Source organism: Xiphophorus hellerii, chromosome 8, assembly GCF_003331165.1.
Source record: "Xiphophorus hellerii strain 12219 chromosome 8, Xiphophorus_hellerii-4.1, whole genome shotgun sequence".
Lineage (NCBI taxonomy): Eukaryota > Metazoa > Chordata > Actinopteri > Cyprinodontiformes > Poeciliidae > Xiphophorus > Xiphophorus hellerii.
This window is the reverse complement of record NC_045679.1, coordinates 7,422,848-7,446,776: the sequence shown is the minus strand read 5'-3', so window position 1 is coordinate 7,446,776 and position 23,929 is coordinate 7,422,848. Positions and strand designations below refer to the sequence as shown.

Below are 23,929 nucleotides of genomic sequence, written 5' to 3'. Positions count from 1 at the left end.
GTTGTGTTTTTCTGGTGTTGGTTACTCCAAATGTTCTGGAGTACGGGGTAAAAACTGACTGCACCCTAACTAGTCATCTCACACAATATAAAGAAAAATGTTAATAAAAGAATCAAGATATTGCAAGGTTCTAGTCAAAGTTCAGACCTCAGTTTGATCAATTTGGACATTAAGAAACTTTTCTTTTTTAAATAAAAGTTACATTATTTTGACAAATAAATAAAATTCCTGTGCTAAACCTTATAATTCAATCCCCACTCAAACATCCTATCTGAGCAAAGACCAAACCATTTTAGCCAGTAAACAAACTGGTTAGACATGATTGGAAGATCTATGGAACTAAATAATGGACAATACTAAAAAAAAAACACTGCAAAAAGTCTTAAATTTTAAAGTCCAGACACGTTAAAGTTTGTGTTTGTAAAGATTTTCCAGTGAGAAAATTACTTCTTTAGCCAGTATTCAATCCCATCAGGTGTACACTAGATGGCGGTGTTGGATTTTCTCTCATAACCACAGCCTACTAATTACCAGTAAATGGACCAATAAATCAGTCAGAATTACCTGGAAAGACTCAAAATAGCTCAGCAGCCCATAAACAGGAATGTTTCACAGTGAAAAGCATCAAAACAGAGAAAAGAAGACTCTTGGTATCGACTTTTCAGAGACGTAATGAATGAATGAGGTAATCTAATCTTGATCATTGATCCACGTCAGCGTGATGAATGGCAATGCTAACGTGTTGCCTCATTGGTAGCCTCACGGCATCAACACAATTTGCTATTCAATCTGTTTCAGGGAAATGTTTTCAGTAAGTAAACATTTTTTAAAAATCCCAGGGCAATTAAAATGATTCATAAGATTGGATTAGTGGATAACAGACAATACATTTTTATGGATTTAGCTTGCTTGAGTTTTCACTTGAGACAGAAAACCTTCAAATACAGAAAAAATAGACTTTTTAGGTACTTTTGAATTTTTGATTATGGTAAAGAGTATTTCCAATTTGATTAAACAAACTAAATGAAATAGTTACCTTAGTGTTTGAAAATGAAATCATTATCAACTTTAGCAGGGTGTTCACAGATTGATTGACAGCACTAAGACTCTTGAAAGAACTGATTTTGGAAAAAAATATTCTTTTGCTTGATTTTTTATTTGTTATTTTTTTGTTATTTATATGAATTGTTGTTATTTTTGTCCTTAAAATTCCAAAATGTCCACACATTAAATATTAAATTATGTATAATTTGATTGATTAATCAGTAATTCAGTTTACCAAATACTTTTTATATACTTGAGTCACTTCTTGGTTGGCTACTTTTTACTTTTACTTGGGTAAAAATTTAGTATAATTTTAACATAATTTAGCAGTACCAGCTTTAATAAAAAAATAATCAATTTCAATATACCGGTAGCCCTTTTGTACAATGTATCTTTATTTTATAGACTTCGATGTTAATTGGTACTAACTTTACCATGCTATACTTTTAGCTGTTAGCCCGCTAGGAATCACCTGTTTGCTGCCAAAATGCTGTTTTATATGTGTAAATATGTGACTTATCCAGTATCCACTTTATTATTATAACTTTTAAAAACAGTTTAAGGTACAAGAAGGGGGTTGTGCTTCGTAAGTTTGATGTTATAGGAAAAATATTGGTAAAAATTAGCATGCGTTGTCAGCCGTTTGTTAGCGGGCGCGGTGACGTCACGGGTTGCCATGGCGGGAGGGTGGGCTCGCGGCGGCAGCAGGTGAGAGTGGAGCGGCGGCGGCGGCGGCAGACGCGGAGCAGAGAAGTAGCGGAGCGGAGCTATGGGAAAGCTACAGGAATTTGACATCACTTTCGCCAACAACAAGGTGGTTTACGGTCCGGGGGAGTCCATTAGCGGAACTGTGAAAATCCGAACCGGCAGCCCTCTGCAGTACAAAGGTAACGGGCTCGTTTTGTAGCAACAAAACGGAGAGACAGGAAGAAGGTTCTTAACATGTCTGTCAGCGGCTCCTCTCTCTTTCCTCCGCCTGGTTTGGATGTAGCTTAAACTTTTCCCACTGTGATTAAAAATTCACGAGGCGTTTATTTAACGTTTTAGTTGTCGGCGGGTGGACGTCACGCATTGTTGCGGTGGTGCCGACACGACAACCCGCCGCAGGCTGCGTGATTGTTTTAGTTACTTGTCCTGCCGTCCTGAACCACATCCTGCTTGTTCTGACACTCTGCTTCGTCATGTCTGCTGCTTGTAAACTCTTAAGAAGAGGAAGAAGCAAAAAACACGATTAACAACAGGTGTCCACGCGTTTAAAAATCAGATTTTTAAACGCATTTGACAGTAAACGGTCAGGATTTCTGTGTGTAAACGTTGTTGCATCGTATTTATGCGGGGGGGAAAGTAAGTAAGTAAGTAAGTGTAGTGGAGAACAACGAGTCCATTGTATGCAAGTGATCCGTGTGGGATTCTCCTCTAACAATAACAACGGCTGCTGTCTTTATCTCAGGGGTGTTCAAAGTGCGGTCCGTGGGCTGTTCGTGGCGCTTGGCTGATTTTGTGTGGCCTCCAGCAGCAGTTCGAAAATGATACAAATTTGACCCAAAATGCAGATTGAGACTTTTAATTTGTAGTTTTCCAACAGTGGAAAGTGTAAAGTAGCACAAAGTGTTAATCCAGAGACTTTTACTGAAAAGGCAACCAAATCAACTTCAGTTTACTTTATTTAACTCCACTAGTATAGCTAACGTTTTGAAAGAAAGTGACCCAAATCCTGTTCTTATTACTGAAAATAACTTTGCTCAACTGAGAAACGGAAAACTTGATGCTTTTCTTTAAACACAGCAAACGATAATATTGATTTTTGAGATTATTTTCAACTAATAAGATGATAATAATGCAAGTAGACTCTCTCAAACTTTAATTTCTAATTAACATGAAACACAGGAACTGGATTTCTAAAAATCCAGAATAAATAAACAAAACAACAAATAAAATGGAAACCACCATTTTCTTTAAATTTTTTTGTATTAATAATCATGTATAAACTAATAATATACTTATTATTATTATTGTTATATTAAAAATAAGAATATTATACTATTATCTAACATAGATGTGTAAAACTTAGTTAAAAGATTAAATTATTGGGTTATTTATGTTTCACGATTTGCATTGTAACTTGAAATTTGTTTCCAGTTAGAAAAGAAAAAGCAGATATTTCCATGAAACCTTGAATGTGCCTTGGTGAATGTGCTTCTCAATGTTTAAGCATAAATGCACCAGTTAATTAATGTCACAATAAGTTAGTTTGGGAATTATTAAGCATTTTTTGCATGTGTTGCATTTGAATGCTGCAGTAAAGTATTCCCTTGTAACTGGATTATTTCACAGATTAATGGATGGTGCAGCTTTTATCGCTAACGTGAATGTTTGGAGTTGGGTAACCATTACTGGGACTTTAACTGGAAACGTAGCAAACACTCCAGATGGGTTTGGCAAAAAGTAAATAAAAACCAAAGGTGAATATGTGGATAACGACTCAGGCTGACTGTTGAGTACAGTGTAGGATCTGTAATGTTGTTTTCTCTTCTTTGAAATACCAGGTTGTTTCAAACAAAAGGTTTGATGTAAAATAATAGTGAGATTATACAACCGGGATTAAAAAATTAAGTTATTTTATTTAAATCTTCTCCAATTTATTAATTTTGATTTACTCCAACTTGCTTCTTTTCATGTTCGTGTGGATCAGATTTCTTTCTTTCACTCCGGAGCCAAAGTTGTCCTTCTAAAGAGTCAGCTGGGCTTTCAGCTCGGTCCGATAATGTTCTGTAAACGCCACGGCTGCAATATGTCCGATCTGACGTCGCCGTTATCCATCAGCAGCAAAGTGTGCAAGTCTGCCTTCCATAAAGATCCAGCTGATGACGCATAATTACACACACACCTTTTCTTACAGTAAGTCAAGCTGAGTTTGTCTTGTTTTAGGGCAGTTAGCGTTTCTTTTTCCATTTTTTAGAGATATTTTTAAAAATTACAGGTTTACATCTGTATTTGACTTTTTTCAAGCATTTTTTTTGTCTTTCCATAACCTTCTTATTATAGTTTTCTGTAGTTTTGGACCATTCCCATTGGTAGGATTGGTGTAACTGGGCCAGGCTAGTTAGCCACCTTGCTAGCACACACCTTTTTAACTAAGGGTGAATTCACACCAGCTCGGTTTAATCGAACCCCAGTTTGTTCATCTAGAAAGTTCTGGGCCGGTGTGAACGCAAAATTGGACCAAAAAAGTGAACTCTGGTCTCGGTTCTGTTGAAGTGAACTCTGTTGCTGTTTGAATGTGTAGTAAATGCCAAGCGGACCAGAAACGGCTCCAAAGTCAGGAAACGGACTACATTATGGGTATATGCAACCAAAACAAACATGCTAACTAGCGCTAGCGTAAAATGGGTCGTTGATTTTTTTACCAAAGACAAAAGAGAAATCTTGCAACCGCTAAATTCTGACGGCACTCCATTATTTTACATTTTGTGAAGAAGGAAGCTCCGTTCATTGTCTTCTTCAGAGGTTTTCGTGCAGCACCCCTACAGGCGAGGAGGGGAACAGCTGTTTCAAGGGTTTTGGTTCGTTTGACACGAGTTGAAAATGTAATAAATGTTGCAACTTTGGTGTCCAATCAAACCGACTCTACCGGACTGTCAGGTGTGAAAACACCATAAATTAACTCTCTGATGAGGATTTACGTTATTTAATTTTTATCTGTTACAGCTGAAAAATGCAATCATGTTATCAATTATTGATTTTTCCTTCTGTGCCTTTAGACATCTCTATAATTTTTAGCTTGTCAGGCACTACAGATTGTTTTTGGGCATTGAGTTTAGCTGGATATCTTCCATCTGACTGAAAATTTGATCGATATGCAAAATGTGAATGCCTGAAAATTCCTACCATTATTACATCCCAGCAGCTTTTTGAGATTGAGATATTTTATGGCAACAACTTCTGTGATTTAATGACTTTTCCAGCTTTAATTAGCGTCATTGTCCATTTTAAAGTTTCAAGTTGGTTCTTCACCAGTCCCTCTTGCATCACAACACCCCCACATGATGCTGCCACCACCGTACTTCGCTGCTGGGATGATGTTCTCAGACTTGAAAGCTTCCCCCCTTATAAACCAGATTCAACGTCAATAGGGCCAAAAACTTATAACTTTAACTTCAGAAATGACGTTTTTGTCTGAGTTCATGTTGCTTCTTCCTCCCTGAGCGGCATTTCAGCCCATGTTGGTAAAAACCATGTTTCACCGTGAATTATGTCTGTTTTTTAAAAATAATTTATCCATTTTTTGGGTTTTCTGTATCTCTGCAGTCAGAATTAACTCTTCATCGCTCCATACATAGACTGGAGGTCATCTTAGTATCATATTTATTTACACTACAGTGAGGTTCACCATGTTGTATGATGAAATAAATACAGGTGGATATTAATAAGAAAGTGCAGCTTCTTAAAGTGCTGAATGTTTCCGATGCACCGCTCTCAGCCTGTCTCCATTATTGATGATGGAAACCATTAGAAAGCATTTCTATCGATTATCTCCTTCATAAAAACATCACAGCAGATCCTTGAGTCTTTGAACAAAAGACGGCGAACAGTTCAGGACGCGTTTAAAAAGACGTTTTAATGAACTTTTTCTGTTTTGAGCAAACAGAAAACGGTTGGAATAAAGTAGAAAACCTCCAGGATCAGCGCCCTACCTTTGTGATCGGCGCTGATAAAAACGCAGCGTTTCATTGAGAAACGGAGGAAGTGAGTCAGGCCATGAAGCTGCAGCTTGTTCTGTGTCATGGAAAGATACAGTTGTTGTTTGGGGAGTTTATGACCCCTAACGTGCTGTAAAACCGAGCTGTCGGTAAATGTTGATCAAGAGGGTTCAGCGTTTGGTTATCCAAATCCCTCACAGAACATTAGAGACTAATATTTTAATAATAATGTATTGAGAATAGAGGGAAACGCATCAGGAAGGAACTTTATAGCTTTGTGGCGCGTTTTTCCTAAAGGAAACGTGTGTATTGTTCCTATATTGAAGCTTTTAATGCTTATAGAGGTGTACAATATGAACTTAAAGGTTTATCACAACAAAAGTAATGATAAAAAGTATTTAAACACCTTTTCCAGTCTTTTTTGGCATTAGGTTTTATAGCCATAAACACAAATACAGCTGTAATAAAGATAAACCTATAATAGTGCAGCAGTCTAATTTATCACTGAATAATTTCATTTAATCATATTTTTTAAAATTAACTATATTTATTAGTTCTGTTATGGAGAACCAATAAATCCCAATAACACACATTATAATCTGGAGTTTATTGTCAGGATGAATCTAAATTCTTATAAAGATAAGAAGTATTTTAAACAATTAAAATAATTATTTTAAGGATCACAACTGACCACTTTTGGCTTAAATTCACAATTTCTGGACACCCCCATTTTAAAAATTGCTTACAACATGAAATATATCTTAATATACATTAATATGCTCAGGGGAAACCATTTTGGCGCTATCGCAGAAGCTAACATCCTTTTCTGTGTGCTTCAGGGTTCAGCCAATCAGCAGCAAGGAACACAAATGGCGCAACTGGATTGGCTACTTTGTGAATTCCGGCCAATAGCGTGTAAAGTAGCATTGCAGCTAAATAGTTCAGCTTCACAAGTTGCATTTCCTGTACAATGTTGTTAATCTATGACTAGCGAATCAAACCCAACTGGAGTGTTTGTTGTTGATAAGCTAACACTTAGCCTCTCGTAGTCCAGGAAAGGTTATTTGTGTAGCAGATTTCAGCAACAAGGCAGCTTGAAATGCTTTACATGACAGAAATATAACAGAATTTACAAAGAAAAAACCTTATGTTACATCACAGTGACAAATTAAAGAGACAACAAAAAGTTTCCTAAAAGAAAATGATGATCCAGTTATTAAAGGCAGCTTTGAACAAGTGGGAGTTTTAGCTTCAGTGTTTCAGCAAGTAACTCAACAGGTTGTTGCTAAGCAACCAAAGAGTGAGTGAGTTGCTAGGTAACCAAAGAGTGAGAGAGTTAGTTGATTCCACCACCCTAGCTTAGCTGGTGTTGGGTTGAGCGGCTAAAGCCTTTCCTCTGCCTACATCTCCCAGAATGCTGTGCAGTTCTGGATCGAAGTTCGGTCGATATTCTGTCAGGCGTATTAGCGATTGATATTGATCACGTATCTGTTGTGATGCATATTGTTGATTTAACGTGAGTGCACTTTTCCACTCCCACTTTCTAGTATTTTCTCATGTGTTTCTTTTACTACCTTAAGTAGCTACAACAGAACAGAACAACTTTTTATTCGATTTCTTGATCAATTGTCAGAATAATCAATACTCAGTTACTAAAATAATCGTTTACCAGTGTTGTATAAAGTACTGAAATCTCAGAGTCAAGTAAAAGTATAAGTACCTCTCCAAAATATGACTTTGGTAAAAGTCCAAGTCACTGACTGACATGTTACTTGAGTTAAAGTCTTAAAGTATCTGAAACTTCTTGTACTCAAGTATGGAAATTACTGTAAAAATGGATGTACTCAAGTAATGTAATGAAAAGTACAAGTAAAAAGTAAAACAAGGCAAATGCAGTTTGAATGACATTTTTTATATTTTGGTAAACTTATCAAATACAGTTAAAATAATGTACACAACCAAGTGCAGGCAAAATTAAACCTGCTAATAGATATACCTGCAGGCATCATTTAGTTAAGAAAATTAGGTGCTTTACCTATAGCACAAGGTTAACTTAACCTGCTTTACAACTGAACCAGCTTCTTAGTAAACCCTCCAGGACAGAAAATACAAAGTTTTTGTAAGCCTTAAGTTTTCCCTTCAAGTAAGGTCAGTGCTGAAAATGAGAAAAATAAATAGTACAGAAAATGCGGCCAACATGAAGAGAAAGATCTGTTACGATTACTCTACTTCACAAATCAGTGAATCAGTCAATGCTACAGTCAGTAGGTGGTGCACACAACTGGTCATTACGCAAAAGAAAAAAAGAATTGGGAGGGAAATGCAGCTTATTGGCATCTGTAAACCTGGTTTTGAACTTGCATGCCTTTCCTATATTCGTTAAATTTAGTCTAAATTGCTATCGCTATGGCTTCTGTCCCCCTTGAACAGAGGAGTCTAGGTAGCCTGCTACAGTCAACATTAGGCCTAAGCTAAATACACCACGTATGGAACTGAAACAATGCCAAACAAAGTTCATTTATGGTCAAGATTTCACAATACAGTAGTGCCTAGTGACCAAGCTATAGTTACTGAAACAGGAGGATTATAACCATTTCATAAGACGTTACCTCGATGTGTTTCTTCAAGTTGGACGGGGAGTTTTTGTAAGATAGAATTTCCACATCTTCGGGCAGGAATAACATACACTGCATGCGGTACGACGAATCTTTAACACCCACGAAAGAGTATATTGTGTTTAAATAAGGCCATGGGCTCTCATCACCAGCTGGTGGTTCCCCTGGAGCCGTGTCCGACGTAGTTGCAGTCGTTGTGGTCTCCGTCTCCTCCTCCATGTGGCTGCTGCTGATTGCGAGACTTGCTTTGTGTTTAATGGGAGAAGCGAAACAGGTGTATCCTATTGGTGGTGATGAACAAGCCCAGGCAAGCAGGCTACGGACTTTGTTCGGTAGCCTGCTTGCTACTTGCTAATCAGTAGGTGGGGTCAAAACACTTGCATTTCTCTCGCTTTTTTGTAACGAGTAACTAAACCACACATTGAAAATGTATCGGAGTAAAAGTACGCAATTAAGTTCGGAAATATAGTGAAGTAAAAGTGAAAGTCATCAAAAATTTTCATACTCGAGGAAAGTATGAAGTACTCCAAAATATACTTAAGTAAAGTAGTGAAGTATTTTTACTTCGTTACTATACAACACTGTCGTTTACAACAGCCCGAGTGTTCAGCCACTTCTTTCAAACAAAAAATAAATCGGTATCGTCCAAGTCTGGAATTGGCAGATTGATCTTTTTAAATATCGGTGATCAGCCAGATAAGTGCCATCGGTGCAGCTCTAGTTTTTAAAGCCTCCTTTTAGACAGTTTTCTCCGCTGTCGCCCTGTGCTTTGTGAAAGTAAAGATTCAGTCAAATTGATCTTATTGTCCTCCTGATAGCAGCAAAATGAGCTAAAGGTTGGCTAACATGTGAGGCTTATTAAACATTCATATTTTCCATGCAGAGTTTTGAGTCACTGACTTTGCTTTGATATTTTGGGTTTAAACTCCTAAAATGCTGCGACTTTAACTGGTTGGTGTTCGTCCCCACGGCGCCGTGCTTCTCTTTTTTTTGTCTGGCGTGATTCAACCTCACAGAAACCAGCGTCTGCGGGTCGCTGAGTCACATGACGGCTCGGCCGAAAAGCACAGGATCTGAAAACGGAGCAACGTTTGCTCTGCTTTGGTGAAAACTCTGGAGAGAAACTGGAACGTTTTCGTGCTGCAGCTTTTAGTGATTCGGGTCGGTTACATGCAGCCTGACCAGAGGAGTGGAAACTGTTTGTCACCTGGGCCAAAATTGTTGATTTGAATGAAAACCCAGTAACCTAAAATCAAGCAAATAAAGTCTGTTTTGCTTTTGTTTTCAAAATGAGTATTTATTGTAATTCCAAAATTTGAAAGGGATTTTGATTTTTATGAAGGACCACCGCAGATAAAAAAAGAAAAGTACATTCCTGGAATAAAACAGGGAAACCTTTGAGTTTGAAAAATTGAAAATTTGCTTGAAAAAGAAATCCAGAAATTTTTAGATTAATCTAAATTTTTCTAGAAAAAATGTGTAACTTTTGGAATTTCTCTGAATTTCAAAAGTTGAAAATTTTCTTGGAAAAAATCTGAAATTTTGAGATTAATCTCTGAAACTTTCTGGGGAAAAAAAATCAGACTTTTGGAGTTTCAAAAGTTGAAAAATTGCTAGAAAAAACTTCTGAAAATTCAGATTTCAGAAATTTTCTAGAATTTTTTTTTTTTAAATTTTGAATTTTTCTGAGTTTGAAAGGTTGAACATTTCCAAGTTTTTGGTAGAAAATTTCTGAGAATAACATCAAAATTTCTGAATTTTTGGCTTGGAAACTTTCTTTTTCCTTTTTTCCAATGCACCATCGAAGATTTTGCACATTTGCTGAATTTAAAGAAAAGCATCTAGTTTTTACTTTCTCTTGGGGTCGATTGAACAGATTTATTTTCAGTAATAAGAACAGCATTTGGGTGACTTTCTTGCTATATTTACTCAAGTTTAATAAATTAAATCAAAGCTGCATCAAAGTTCCCTTTTCAGTAAAAGCTTTTGGATAAATGTGGTTGGTTACAGAAACAGAAACGCTTTGTGTTGTACTTTACACTTTCCATCCATCCATCCAGTTTCTGTTCACACTTTGTCCCTATTGGGGTCAGGAGGGTTGCTGGTGCCCATCTCCAGCTACGTTCCAGGCGAGAGGCGGGGTCACCCTGGACAGGTCGCCAGCCTGCCGCAGGGCAACACAGAGACAGACAGGACAAACAACCATACACACACACACTCTCACACCTAGGGAGAATTTAGAGAGACCAATTAACCTGACAGTCATGTTTTTGGACTGTGGGAGGAAGCCGGAGTACCCGGAGAGAACCCACGCATGCACAGGGAGAACATGCAAACTCCATGCAGAAAGACCCTGGCCGGGAATCGAACCCAGGATCTTCTCGCTGCAAGGCAACAGTGCTACCAACTGCGCCACTGTGCAGCCCACTTTTTTCCATTGGAAGAAAATTACAAATTAAGTCATCAGCATCTATCGGTCAAATTTATAAAATTTTTTAGTTGCAGCTGGGGTCCCACAAAATCCGTCCAAGTGCCACAAATTCCAAGGGCCGCATGTTGAACACCCCAGAGCCAGATATGAATAAAATTCAGACCTGATGTTGGAATGTGAATGAAAACAACGTTGCAGATTGAGCCACTTATGGGTCTTTACCTCCTCATTATTCAGGTTTCATAAATCACAGCTGGATCCTGATCGATAATCATTTTCATTCCTAAAACTGCTGCGGCGTTAAACGGTGGACAGGAATCGTTGTAAACGGTGAACAGGAATCGTTATAAACGGTGAACAGGAATCGTTGTAAACGGTGAACAGGAATCGTTATAAACGGTGAACAGGAATCGTTATAAACGGTGAACAGGAATCGTTGTAAACGGTGAACAGGAATCGTTATAAACGGTGAACAGGAATCGTTATAAACGGTGAACAGGAATCGTTATAAACGGTGAACAGGAATCGTTGTAAACGGTGAACAGGAATCGTTGTAAACGGTGAACAGGAATCGTTGTAAACGGTGAACAGGAATCGTTATAAACGGTGAACAGGAATCGTTATAAACGGTGAACAGGAATCGTTATAAACGGTGAACAGGAATCGTTGTAAACGGTGAACAGGAATCGTTGTAAACGGTGAACAGGAATCGTTATAAACGGTGAACAGGAATCGTTATAAACGGTGAACAGGAATCGTTATAAACGGTGAACAGGAATCGTTATAAACGGTGAACAGGAATCGTTGTAAACGGTGAACAGGAATCGTTGTAAACGGTGAACAGGAATCGTTGTAAACGGTGAACAGGAATCGTTATAAACGGTGAACAGGAATCGTTATAAACGGTGAACAGGAATCGTTATAAACGGTGAACAGGAATCGTTGTAAACGGTGAACAGGAATCGTTGTAAACGGTGAACAGGAATCGTTATAAACGGTGAACAGGAATCGTTATAAACGGTGAACAGGAATCGTTATAAACGGTGAACAGGAATCGTTATAAACGGTGAACAGGAATCGTTGTAAACGGTGAACAGGAATCGTTGTAAACGGTGAACAGGAATCGTTGTAAACGGTGAACAGGAATCGTTGTAAACGGTGAACAGGAATCGTTGTAAACGGTGAACAGGAATCGTTATAAACGGTGAACAGGAATCGTTATAAACGGTGAACAGGAATCGTTGTAAACGGTGAACAGGAATCGTTGTAAACGGTGAACAGGAATCGTTGTAAACGGTGAACAGGAATCGTTGTAAATGGTGAACAGGAATCGTTATAAACGGTGAACAGGAATCGTTATAAACGGTGAACAGGAATCGTTATAAACGGTGAACAGGAATCGTTATAAATGGTGAACAGGAATCGTTATAAACGGTGAACAGGAATCGTTGTAAACGGTGAACAGGAATCGTTGTAAACGGTGAACAGGAATCGTTATCAGGCTGTAAACTGTGTAAATCAGGCAGCTGTTGCTTCTGATCCTGCACATCTCTTGCTGGAAAAGTGTGTGAGTCACAATCATGAGTTGTAAATGATGTCACTGCTCTGAAGGAAATGAAATATCACAATTCATAACACATATGGATCTACTTATCAAAGACCAGTATATTTTACTAATATGTTTATTTCTGTTCATTTCTGATGAGCCTGGCTCACAGCTGGTGAAACCCAAAATTCAGTTTGTGAGATAAAATAAATGTTAAATAATCTCATATTATTTTAATATTGAATTTAACTCTTAAATTAAATATTGAATTTAAAATTAAAATATTTTAAGTTTTTAATTAGATATTAAATATTAAAAATATTTAGTTTAAGGATAAAATTTAATATTTAATTTAAATATCAGTCATCACTAAAGAGGCAATGTTTAAAAAGTGCTGTCTCCAACTCTTTTAATGGAAAGTTGAGTGAAAGGATAAACTCAAATGGCATACATACTACTTCTTTGATTGTTGGTAATATATATATTTTTTCTTTTTTAAAAATATTTTGTTAAGACGGGACATTAAAAGCTCCTGCTCTTTCTGAAGCTCCGCCTACAGGAAGTTACCTCAACATGGCTCCTCTATTAACCCTTTAAAACGTTTTTAACAGCATTAAACTGATGTCGTCAGCATTATCGTCAGCTGATAATCAGCTGATTATCAGCTGACGATAATCAGCTGATTATCGTCAGCTGACGATGATTATCGATTATACGTCATCAGCTGACGTATAATGACGTCAGCTGATGAGCTAATTGCTGCTGGCTAGTCTGACGGAGCTGAGCGGGGAGGAGCTTCGTCCTAGGAGGCGGGGCTCGGTCCATCCAGGCGTTTTGCACAGCTGAATGGTTCCCATGGAGATTAAAGGATTTCTCAAACATTAATGAAAGACTCAAAGCAACCTCCATTTTTGTTTTTGATGATTGAAAAACTTTATAACGAGCTAAAAAATGTAGATTTTTTTTAATACTTCCCCTTTAAACGAGACACTGCCTGTGAGTTTTGGATCCCTGAGACTGGGCCGCTCTGTTCTGACTCAGGAATGTGGGATCTGATTACACAGTGGCTCAGAGCAACGCCGCTCACGGTGGGCGGGGAGCATCAATCCACATGTTGGTCGTCTGGAGGCCCCGGCACCAGCTGCCGCCACCGCTCCCTGCAGATAGAGCCGTTTTAATTAAGCTGACCTCTGACCTCCACAGGCGAGGGGCTGTCTGACACCACAGCTGGTTCTTCAGCTCCGACGGAAAAGGATTTTTCTGCCAGAGGTGGGCGGAGAACCCAGCAATTACAGTAAAAGTGAAAAGTTAAAAAAGTATTTGGTAAAAAGTTACTCAAGTAGAGAGTAACTGATCAAATTATCATCAATATTTAAAAATTACACCATCAGAAATTTATGTATTTTAAGGAACAAAATGACAATAATTCTTAAGACAAAATTAGGAAAAATAAAAATCTTTCCAAATCAGTTTCCTTCAATAAAAAACTTTTACAACTTTAACACAAACTGCAGGTGTGTGTCTGAGTCTGGTCAGTCTTTGGTTAAAACATGTTTGTTTTTCATTCAGTGGGTAGAAAATCCAGAAATGTCACTCAAGTAAGAACAAAAATACTTCATAATAAAATTACTCAAAGTACAGCGTAGTAAAAATACTCCTAAAAGTAATTTTTTTTTAAGAAATTAGATGTAATTGAGTAAATTAACTAGTTTCTGCCCAGCATCCTTGCTAACTTTTCCACTTCCTGTCCTGCAGCAGCAACAAACTGCAGGTCAGCGCCCGAAGGCGGAAGAATTAAAAATAGAAAACCTGTTGAGAGACGAGATGATCTGCTGGTATGCTGTTATCACCACCAGCTCCGGCTGCTGCTGCTGCTGCTGCTGCTTTGTTTTGGCCTCCAGTAATAACAATGAGGGAGCAGCCGCTGCTGAATGTAGGTCCCTGCTGACACAGATATAATCAGGATTAAACCTGGCAGCAGCGTTTCTTAATTCATAACGTTTTTGCTGCGGCGGCTTTGGATTAATCTTTGGTTGGCACAAGGTTTCACGCACAGAATCCGTCATTAACAATATTATACTGATTCTGTAATAAAGGATCCCAGAAATTATCGCGATAAATGATAATATTGTTGTTTCGCCCATTATCATGTAGTTCTCAATAAGTTTTAAATTGTAATGAACATTTTACACTGGAAATGGAAGACAATAACATTTAATTCCTCTTGTAGTGAAGGATCCTTCAACTGCAGCTAAAAAACTTAGCATCAATACAGTGTACGACTAATCTGATGATTATTTTTTAGACTAATAATTGGATATCAATATGTCTTTAATTTTCAGCTTGTTTCTGTTTTTTTTAAAAACAGGAAGTGTTGTGTGACGTTAAACCGGTTACAGGAAGTGTTTTTCACCTGAGACTTGATACTGCAACCATCCTTCCCCTCCAAACTAACATAAATTAAACTTACTCTGATACTTGGTAACATGGGAGCGGATTAAACGTCTACTGGTTTCATGATGTAAATTCTGCAGGGATAAGCCTCTTACATGCAAACACACCGAAAGATTGATGCGTCCTACATGCAGCAGACTCAGCCGGAGACAAACATTCATCAACCGATCAGTCAGCTGCGTGAGTCGTACTTTGAAGCAGCTTTCAGTGCAACGTCTCTGGCAGTCTGAGGTAACCGAGGGCATGTCTGGGCGAACAGACGAGCCTCTGTTCGCCTGTAAGGGATTCCCTTACAGTTAGAGGTTATGGATCATGAGATCAGGTGGCTCTGTTTGACGAGGCATTAGATGCTGGGAAAGTGAGAAGGACTAATCGGTTGAAGAGCTTTAAGATTTAATGAAGGTAGTAAAAGTGGCTTCAGGTTACAGGAAGCAAAAAGATGTCAGCTTTATGACTCGTTATGGCAAGTTTTAGTACAGCTATTCCATTTTATCTAGGAATACCCAGTACTCGGGGCGAGAGGGCAGTCATCAGGCTGGCTGCCATGTTTTTGAGTGAAAAAATGTTTAAAGTTGGCAGAAAATTTGAAAATATTACTTGATAGTTATGCATTTTCCGGAAGACTGTAAGATTAATACCTAAAAAACAACTATAAGTTTTAAAAAATACAATAAGTAAAGAAATAAACTGATAAATTAACTATGCTAAGCCTGGTGGGGGCACACGTAAAGCCTGGTGGCCCGCCAGGCTTATTATACACTGATGGAAAGGCTGGAATAGAAATGAAAAATAATGCAGATATTCTCTAAAATTAAACAAGAGAATAAAGGTAGGCTTGTCACGATAACCATGCTAGATGGATGATAAATTGTCCCAGAAGTTAATGCGATAAACGATAATATTGTGGTTTTGAGACCATTTAAGTAATATAACGGACATAATAATGTAAAAACACATCCTCAAAGATTAATAAATGATGAACATTTAACTTTAGAACTGGAAGACATTTTAAATATCCAAAGTAAATAAACAAAACAACAGAAATAACAAATAAAATGAATCATAAAGTTTCTGTAAATGAAATTGTCCTTTTAAAAAAAGGGCCAGTTTTTGGTAGAAACAGAAATCATGCAAATGGAAATGATTCAGCTTGTTGTAATTAATCATTGATTTATTGCTTATTGTGACAGGCCTAAACGTACGATCAGTTTTGGTTAATCTCTAGGAAAGAAGCTAAACTATTGGTGTTTGCAGTATTAAAAATAGAGGCGCACCGATTGCAGTTTTCTGACCAACTGCTGATTACCAATCTTAGAAAAGCTGACCTGCCAATTCCATTTATTTTTTGTCTGAAATGTTGCTAAATATAGCAAGAAAGTTGCTGAGTTGTAACAGTGGGGAAACTATTGTTGGCTGCAACATGACATGAAGGGACGATCTGGGAGTCAAACCTCTCAGAACAGGACAGTGGTCGATTTTTAGACCTTTGCTGAGGGAGATGAGATCGACTTCACATGTAACTATCGACTGATCACCAATCTCCCAAAAATAATAATAAATCTGATGCTTTCAGTCCCAAGCTGATTGCTCTTAACATATTATTCCAAAAGCCAGATTGCTAATCCCAAATTAGCCACTTCACAGTGCAGACTTGAATCACACAGAGTGCATGCTAAGTGCTAAATATCTCAATTATTCACACAACATGTATATTGGCACCAACATTTTTCCCTCCTTTTCTCAAATGGGGAATTTGTTTACAATCTAATATCAAATCACAAACTTTGATTCCTCAGTTTTAGAAAGACGATGTGTTCAGTTTTAGAAAGACGATGCGTTCAGTTTTAGAAAGACGATGCGTTCAGTTTTAGAAAGACGATGCGTTCAGTTTTAGAAAGACGATGTGTTCAGTTTTAGAAAGACGATGCGTTCAGTTTTAGAAAGACGATGCGTTCAGTTTTAGAAAGACGATGCGTTCGGTTTTAGAAAGACGATGTGTTCAGTTTTAGAAAGACGATGCGTTCAGTTTTAGAAAGACGATGCGTTCAGTTTTAGAAAGACGATGCGTTCAGTTTTAGAAAGACGATGCGTTCAGTTTTAGAAAGACGATGCGTTCAGTTTTAGAAAGACGATGCGTTCAGTTTTAGAAAGACGATGCGTTCAGTTTTAGAAAGACGATGCGTTCAGTTTTAGAAAGACGATGCGTTCAGTTTTAGAAAGACGATGCGTTTGGTTTTAGAAAGACGATGCGTTCAGTTTTAGAAAGACGATGTGTTCGGTTTTAGAAAGACGATGTGTTCAGTTTTAGAAAGACGATGTGTTCGGTTTTAGGAAGATGATGTGTTCGGTTTTAGGAAGACGATGGCCGCCGCCGTGGCGCCGTTTGACTGGGGTGGAAACAGGATGAGCTGTGACTCAATCAAAACAACATTCCCCATTTCTCCAGTGTTATGATTGTTTTACTGATTAAAGTGAAGGAAGCAACAAAAAGGTGTTTCCTCAATGAGGGAAAAAGTTACCACATTCACATAACAGCTAATATTTGCCTGTAATATAAGATAATTTATCAAAATATCCAGTTAGAAAACAGTCTTAATAAAGCTACAACATGTGACTTTTATAAAAATATATATATTTACAGATTTGTTAAAACTGTCACTGTGTTGTGACAGAATACTGTCCAGCACTGATTGTTGCTATCTACCAGTTTGTGACGCCAGTTTTTTGTGACGCCTGTACTCAATGATCTCAGTGAGATCAAGATCTGGGCTTTGACTAGGCCCAGCGTTTTGCCTTTCTTCATTTTGCTGGCCAGGTTTCTCTGCAGCAGAGCCATTTCCATTCCATGACACTTCCACCTCCGTGCTCTGTGTTTTATCAGGGACTGCTGGAGCTTTCCCTCCACTAATGAGCTTTTGTGCAGGTTATGATTTCGATGTGGAGCCGGGCTTCGGACCCGGCCAGACTGCAGGTTATTTACTGATCTCTGCAGGCATGACAGCTCTTCCAACAAAGGCAGACTTTTTATTTTTTGTTGTGATTGCGAATGTTTACATTGTGATGCTGTCGCTCTTTATAAGCTGAATATTATAATTTTTCTGCAGCCACAAAACGCCTTTAAACATGAAATGGGAAGAATGTTGATGTTTAAATGTTTTTTGACTCGCATTGTGATAAATAAAGTGTCGCCTCGTTTTGTCTGAGGAGCTGAGATCTTTTGTTTCAAACAAACTCGCTGAGGTTTCCTTTTGTGCTGCCACTCAGTAAATAAGGAAGTACCAGAACCGGCTCTCACCCAGTTCTGTTTACGTTGAAATATGACACATTTTTCCCAACTCCAAACCTGAAACATGACTCTGTCGACTCGGCATGTTTTTAACTTGCGGTCTGGGAAATTTGCGTAATTTGTTGCTAAAGAAACATTGCTGTTGTTTTCAAGGTTTGTACGGCGGCTTGAAATCCTTGAAAATGCTTGACTTTTGATCAGGTGTTTTCAAGGTTTGGAAGGTTCTTGATACTCAGACTGCAGTTTAGTTATAAAGCCAAACGTTTAATTAAAAGACTAATTTAGGAAAATATTTACAGTTGGAACCAGATATTTACATACACCCAACAAAAAAACATTTTTTTCTCTTTGCTGAAGTTGAATCAGACTAAACTTTTCTTTTTATTTTACTTTGGTATATTTATTATTCCCAATGGCTCAATGACTTATTGATCGGTTTAATTGAGATAAAAGTTATTGAAATTGGGGGAATTTTTTGGTAAATTAGTGTTTTATTCTCTAACCACAAAAACATTTAAAAATATAACATTTTATTATATTTTAGCTTATTTTGTCCCTGCTGTAGCCGTCCATCCAACCATCCATCCAACCATCCGTCCAACCATCCGTCCATCCAACATCCATCTGTTCGTCTATGCATCCATTTGTCCAGTCATCCATCCAACCATTCATTCATCCATCCATCCATTCATTCATCCATCCATCCATCCGTTCAATCATCCATCCATCCATTCATCTAAGATATAGAAAAGGAGAATAATTTTGTCTTTTTTAACCCACTCATCTATAACCTATAAAGTTTTGAAGCTACGTTAAAACACATTTATCTCTGTGTTTCATGACGTTAGGCTGTAATTCTGATATTTTTGTGAAAGAAGTGCATAACTCTTCATAAATTCCCAATCTGTGACTTCTGGTCCAATCATCAGGAGGAACTGACTCTATAAACAGAGAAACTCCTCAGAGGGAGTTATGAGGATTAATAGGTTTATGAAGTAGCTAGCTGCTATCAGATCGGCGCTCATTGATATGATGAAAGCCAGAGAGTCTTAATTTGACTCTGTGGTGGGACTGAGACCTGGACGGACTCCAGGGTTGAGATAAACCGGGGCGGCTGCTGAGTCAGAGCACGCCCTGCTAGCTTCCCGCTAACGCTCCGCCAGCCTGCCGCTGCCTGTCTGATGTGGGCAGAGCCGCAGGATGGACTGCAGATAAGCTGCAGGGAGGAGAACCAGACACACCAGGAAGTTCAGATTATTGGTTTTTGGGTTTTAACGAAAGGTTTGGGATTCTGAGAGGCTGCTGCCGTGTTTACAGCCTGATCAGAATCTGGTTTCACTAATAAGAGGAAAGTTTTAGATCTGATGGGATGAAAGATAGAAGAGAGAGATTCTGATTTTACTAAATTAAGATATAAACATGATCTGATGTACAGGCTTTATTTCCTGCTACTGGTCTAAATGCTGCAAAATGGCTGCTGGTCAGTTTTAAACCTACTGTCCATCCAACCAATCATCCATCCAACCAACCATTCATCCATCCAACCAACCAATCAACCATCCATCCATCAGTCCTATTATGCATCCATCCATATTTTAAAGAATTTGACTTTGGAACATTGTCTCTGTGTCTTTCACTTATATTAAATAAATCTTTATTATTTTAAGATTCTTTCCAACCGTTAAAAACAATAATTAATCACTGTTGTGCTAAAAAGTGTAATGTAGGTAGAAAACCCACCTCATGTCTTCAAGGGAACCTCATAAGCTTTGGTTAACTTCTCCTTCCTCATGATTTCTGGTTCTACATTTGGACCAGTGTGTCATGACTCGGTCCGGTTTCAGAGGCCGCTGCTGTTTTTCGTTCTGTTTTCAGTAAACTGAGACATTAGGTGGAAAAGCTCTTTGGGTTTTCTCTGTGTTTCTTCGACATTACGCTCCAGATCTCCACACAGGATGTTTGAGCTGACTTCCTTCCGATGAGAACAACTTTTATCTTGTTTTGTTTTAACAAACTGCTGCTGTTCAACGTCAAATGTGTGAATTGGGTTTTTTGGTAAAGGAAGCACAGCATGTTAGTAATCTAGTTGTTGTTGTTTAAGAAGTGAATGATAAATACTGGCAGTAAAACCAATCAACCTCCACAAGGAGAGGAACCAGAATGGCACAACTCAGATTTCATTTTACCATTTAATTTGTAAAATATTTACACTTTAAGATGAACACGTCCTAATAAACCTGTTCCTGTAACTGTTTTGCAGTAAATCCGTTTTGCTTAAAGTTTAAAAACTATTTTTCATTCCTTGTTTTCTTGACTGAACTGCGGTAATATCTGGCAGCTGTGATATTATCAGGTACTTTAGCGCTGAACTTCTGTGACCTCAACATTTAGGCTCTCGGTTAAAACAGGAAGTAATGTTTACAGAGGAAGTGGAGTTCAGAATGTGAAATTGGCAGTTTACCTCAGCGGCGGTTTCTTTAACTGACAGCTTCACTCATCATGTGATTGATTGATTGATTGCTGCTGCTGGGAAAGAGAGATGCTACCATAATTAAGTTTCAGTTTCTCTGCCGTATATCCTGTGTTTTATTACTTTACATTAACTTGGAGCTCTGCTCTTGTGTCTGGACACAATGATGCATGATCAGTTAGCCTGAATAAATGAAACATTTTATACTCTCATATTTGAGGAGCTTAGAAGAAGACATAATGTCACCATGGGAAAGAATACTTTACTTAACCCTTTTCCAAACTACTTTACATTTTCCATTGTAAGAAAATTATATCTGTAATTATTTTACTATTATTACAAATTAAAAGTGTCTGTCTGCATCTATTGGCCGCACAAAATCACTCCAATGGCCACAAATGGCCCCCCGGCCTCCGTTTGGACACCCAGTTCTTACTGCTACTGCGATGGAACCACAACACGTGTTGATAACATTTAAAGTTGCCATCAGCCACTGTTATTATTTAGCCGTTTTGGACTGAAGCGCATCTCCGAGTGTTTCCACATCCAGCTGCTGCAGCTGTTCTTCCTGCTGCTGCAGCTGGGATTTTACCAGATGACCCCGTCCTGACCTTTTCACGGCCTGAGCTCTTCTGCTGACGGCTGTAAACAGCATCTGACTGCTTCCCCGTGCGTCGAGCTTCAGGAACGGACTTTAGCTAGCGGTTTTGTTCCCGCCAGGCGTCCGTCCTCCTCGTGACCGTAGCCGGTGCCAGCAGCCGTGCCGGTGCAAACGGCTCAGCCATCTGCCATTTTGGGTGTGAGTGAGCGAACTGTGTGAAGGCAGAACAGAAACCTGCATGGGTGTGACGGATACCGTCGCTTTTAGATCACAGCCTGCGGCGAGCTTTAGGGACATTCCTCCAGTTAAAACATTTATTGTTTTATCGTCTGTTTAAAAGATAAAGCTCACAAAAATGCATAGCTAGGATATTTCATAACAAAACATGAATTTTATGGCCTGTAATCAGATGAGGAAAGAGTGACCAAAGTTGTACTTAAGAGTAAAAAAGTTTACTGATCAAAACTGATCAAATTATCAATCATTTTATATTTAAAAATTACATAATCAGATGGACCAAAATGTAAAATTCAGTGAAAATTTTTGTATTTTAAGAACAAAAATGACAATAATTTATATAAGTAACAAAAAATAACAAAGTCAGGCAAAAAATAATGTTTCCAGATCATTTTATTTCCATAAAAAACGTATGAAACTTTAACAGAAACTGCAGGTGTCTGGTGGATTTTTGGTTAAAACATTTTTGCTTTTCATTCAGTGGAGAGAAAATCCAGAAATTTTACTCAACTAAGAGAAAATACTTCATAATAAAGATACTCAAGTAAAAGTAAAACGTACAGCGTAGTAAAAATACTCTTAAAAGTATTTCTTTAAATAAGTTACTCAAGTAAAAGTAACTGAGTAAATGTAAGTATTTACCAACCAATCAGTTATAATTTATAAGAGAATTTAAAGCAAGTTTTTAGTCGTTTACAGAAAAATGACTTTAAGTCTCTAGAGTGGAAAATGTATCCAATACGATGATTAAATACAGAAACTAGTGGCTTGTTATTATTCTGGTACAAAGAATAAAAGACTTGAATAATCAGTAAAATAATTTTTTTGTATCAAACAAATTTATTTTATAGAGTATAATCATGCTAAAGATCAATTTATAACAGATTTTACAGCAAATTTACACACAAATGACTCTAAATATTGTGATTAATACGTCACTCACATGGAAACCGTGTCCAATACGGCCATAAAATACAGAAATTAGTAACCTGGAACAAAGAATAAAAAGATTTGAATGATAAGTCCAAGTTTTTATACCAAAAATTGAATTTTATGGACTATAATCCTGATAAAGATGCTTTTATAATTGAATTTAAAGCAAGTTTTGTGTTCAAATGAATCCAAATTTTGGTTTTCATATGTTACTTGGGTGAAAAAGTATCCAATATGTCTCTTAAATACAGAAATTAGTGGGTTGGAAGAGAGAATTAAAAAGATTTGAATGATAGACAAGTCTTTTTGTATCCTTAAACTAAATCTTATTGATTTTAATCATGATAAAGATACATTTATAACTGAGCTTAAAGCTAATTTTGAGTAATTTACGCACAAATACTGTAAAATACGTCACTAGAGAGGAAAATGTGTCCAATGCATAAACTAGTGGAACAGAGAATAAAAGACCAGAACGTGAAATAATGCGATGAATAGTTGCTGCATTGTTGTCTGTGTCTTTGTGAGGAGATAACGCCGCGTCTGCGCCATCTTCCCTCTTCATCTCCCGGCGTCTTTCGTGTTTGGGTATGTTGAGTTATCAGTTAGCGTTTCCTCAGAGACGAGGGCGGACAAACAGGAAGTGGTTCCCTCTGCAGCCGCGTTGCTGACGCTCAGGTTTCTGGCTCCTGCTGCTGGACAGGAGACGCTACTTACAAATACTAAAGGAGAAAATTATTCATTAAGATTCAAATTTGGGTTTGTTGTTGCTCTGATTTCACAATGAGCAATAAATCTATTAATCGCATAATTAATTTTAAAAAAATCAATAATTTCCAATAGTCTGATTTGTCGTTTTTCAATTGATTCCTGCTTTTACAGGTCTTTAGAAAAATGATTTATAACAATTAATTATTAATGAATTATGGTCTAAAGCAGGGGTGTCAAACTCATTTTCATTTTGTTCTTTATTTGTGCCGGACTGTAGTGATAAAACCAATTAAACTGTTAAAATATCAATAAATAGCTGTTCCTCCAGGATTTTGTGATTATTTAGTATTTATTTATGCAATCAAAATGACAGATTTTGTGGTGAATATTTAGAAATGTTTGTAAGGAATTTTTACACTAATGTATGATGTAAAATGTGACTCTTCATCACTCGCCGCATTAGTTACAGATTTCATGTTTCTGACCAATTTTGAGAAAATCTGCAGTAAAATCAGAAATTATTTTTTGGAAATTTGTAGATTTTGTGTTAATTTTGCAGATTTGTTAAAAACTGGAAAGGCTTAATGATGTTATATGGAGTTTAGAGGGCCTCATAAAAAGCTATGGCGGGCCAGATTTGGCCCCTGGGCCTTGAGTTTGAAACCCAAGGTCTAAAGCACAGATAACATCAAATTATTATTAAAATTATAGGTGCTAACTTTATGTTTCTGTGCATATTTTTCTTTTTTTTGGTTTGGAGAGATGCTTTTTTCCGTAAATGAAAGCTTTTTATTTAATATTGTATTGGTCTGACTTACTGAAAAAACATTTATAGAAAAATGACTAATGAGTAGCTTTTTGCAGTGTAAATATGAGCAGACTTGTAGCGCCATCTGAGTGA

The 23,929-nt window shown here is 37.5% G+C and overlaps 1 protein-coding gene across 1 annotated transcript in view; it reads left to right on the top strand.

Moving 5' to 3' along the window:
* Positions 1–1,733: 1,733 nt before the first annotated feature.
* arrdc1b (arrestin domain containing 1b) overlaps positions 1,734–23,929 on the top strand; it is a 34,796-nt gene continuing 12,600 nt past the window's right edge. The window contains exon 1 of the mRNA XM_032570322.1: positions 1,734–1,931. Coding sequence (XP_032426213.1) covers positions 1,814–1,931 — 118 coding nt within the window. The 5' untranslated portion in view covers positions 1,734–1,813. The remainder of the gene's footprint in view (positions 1,932–23,929) is intronic.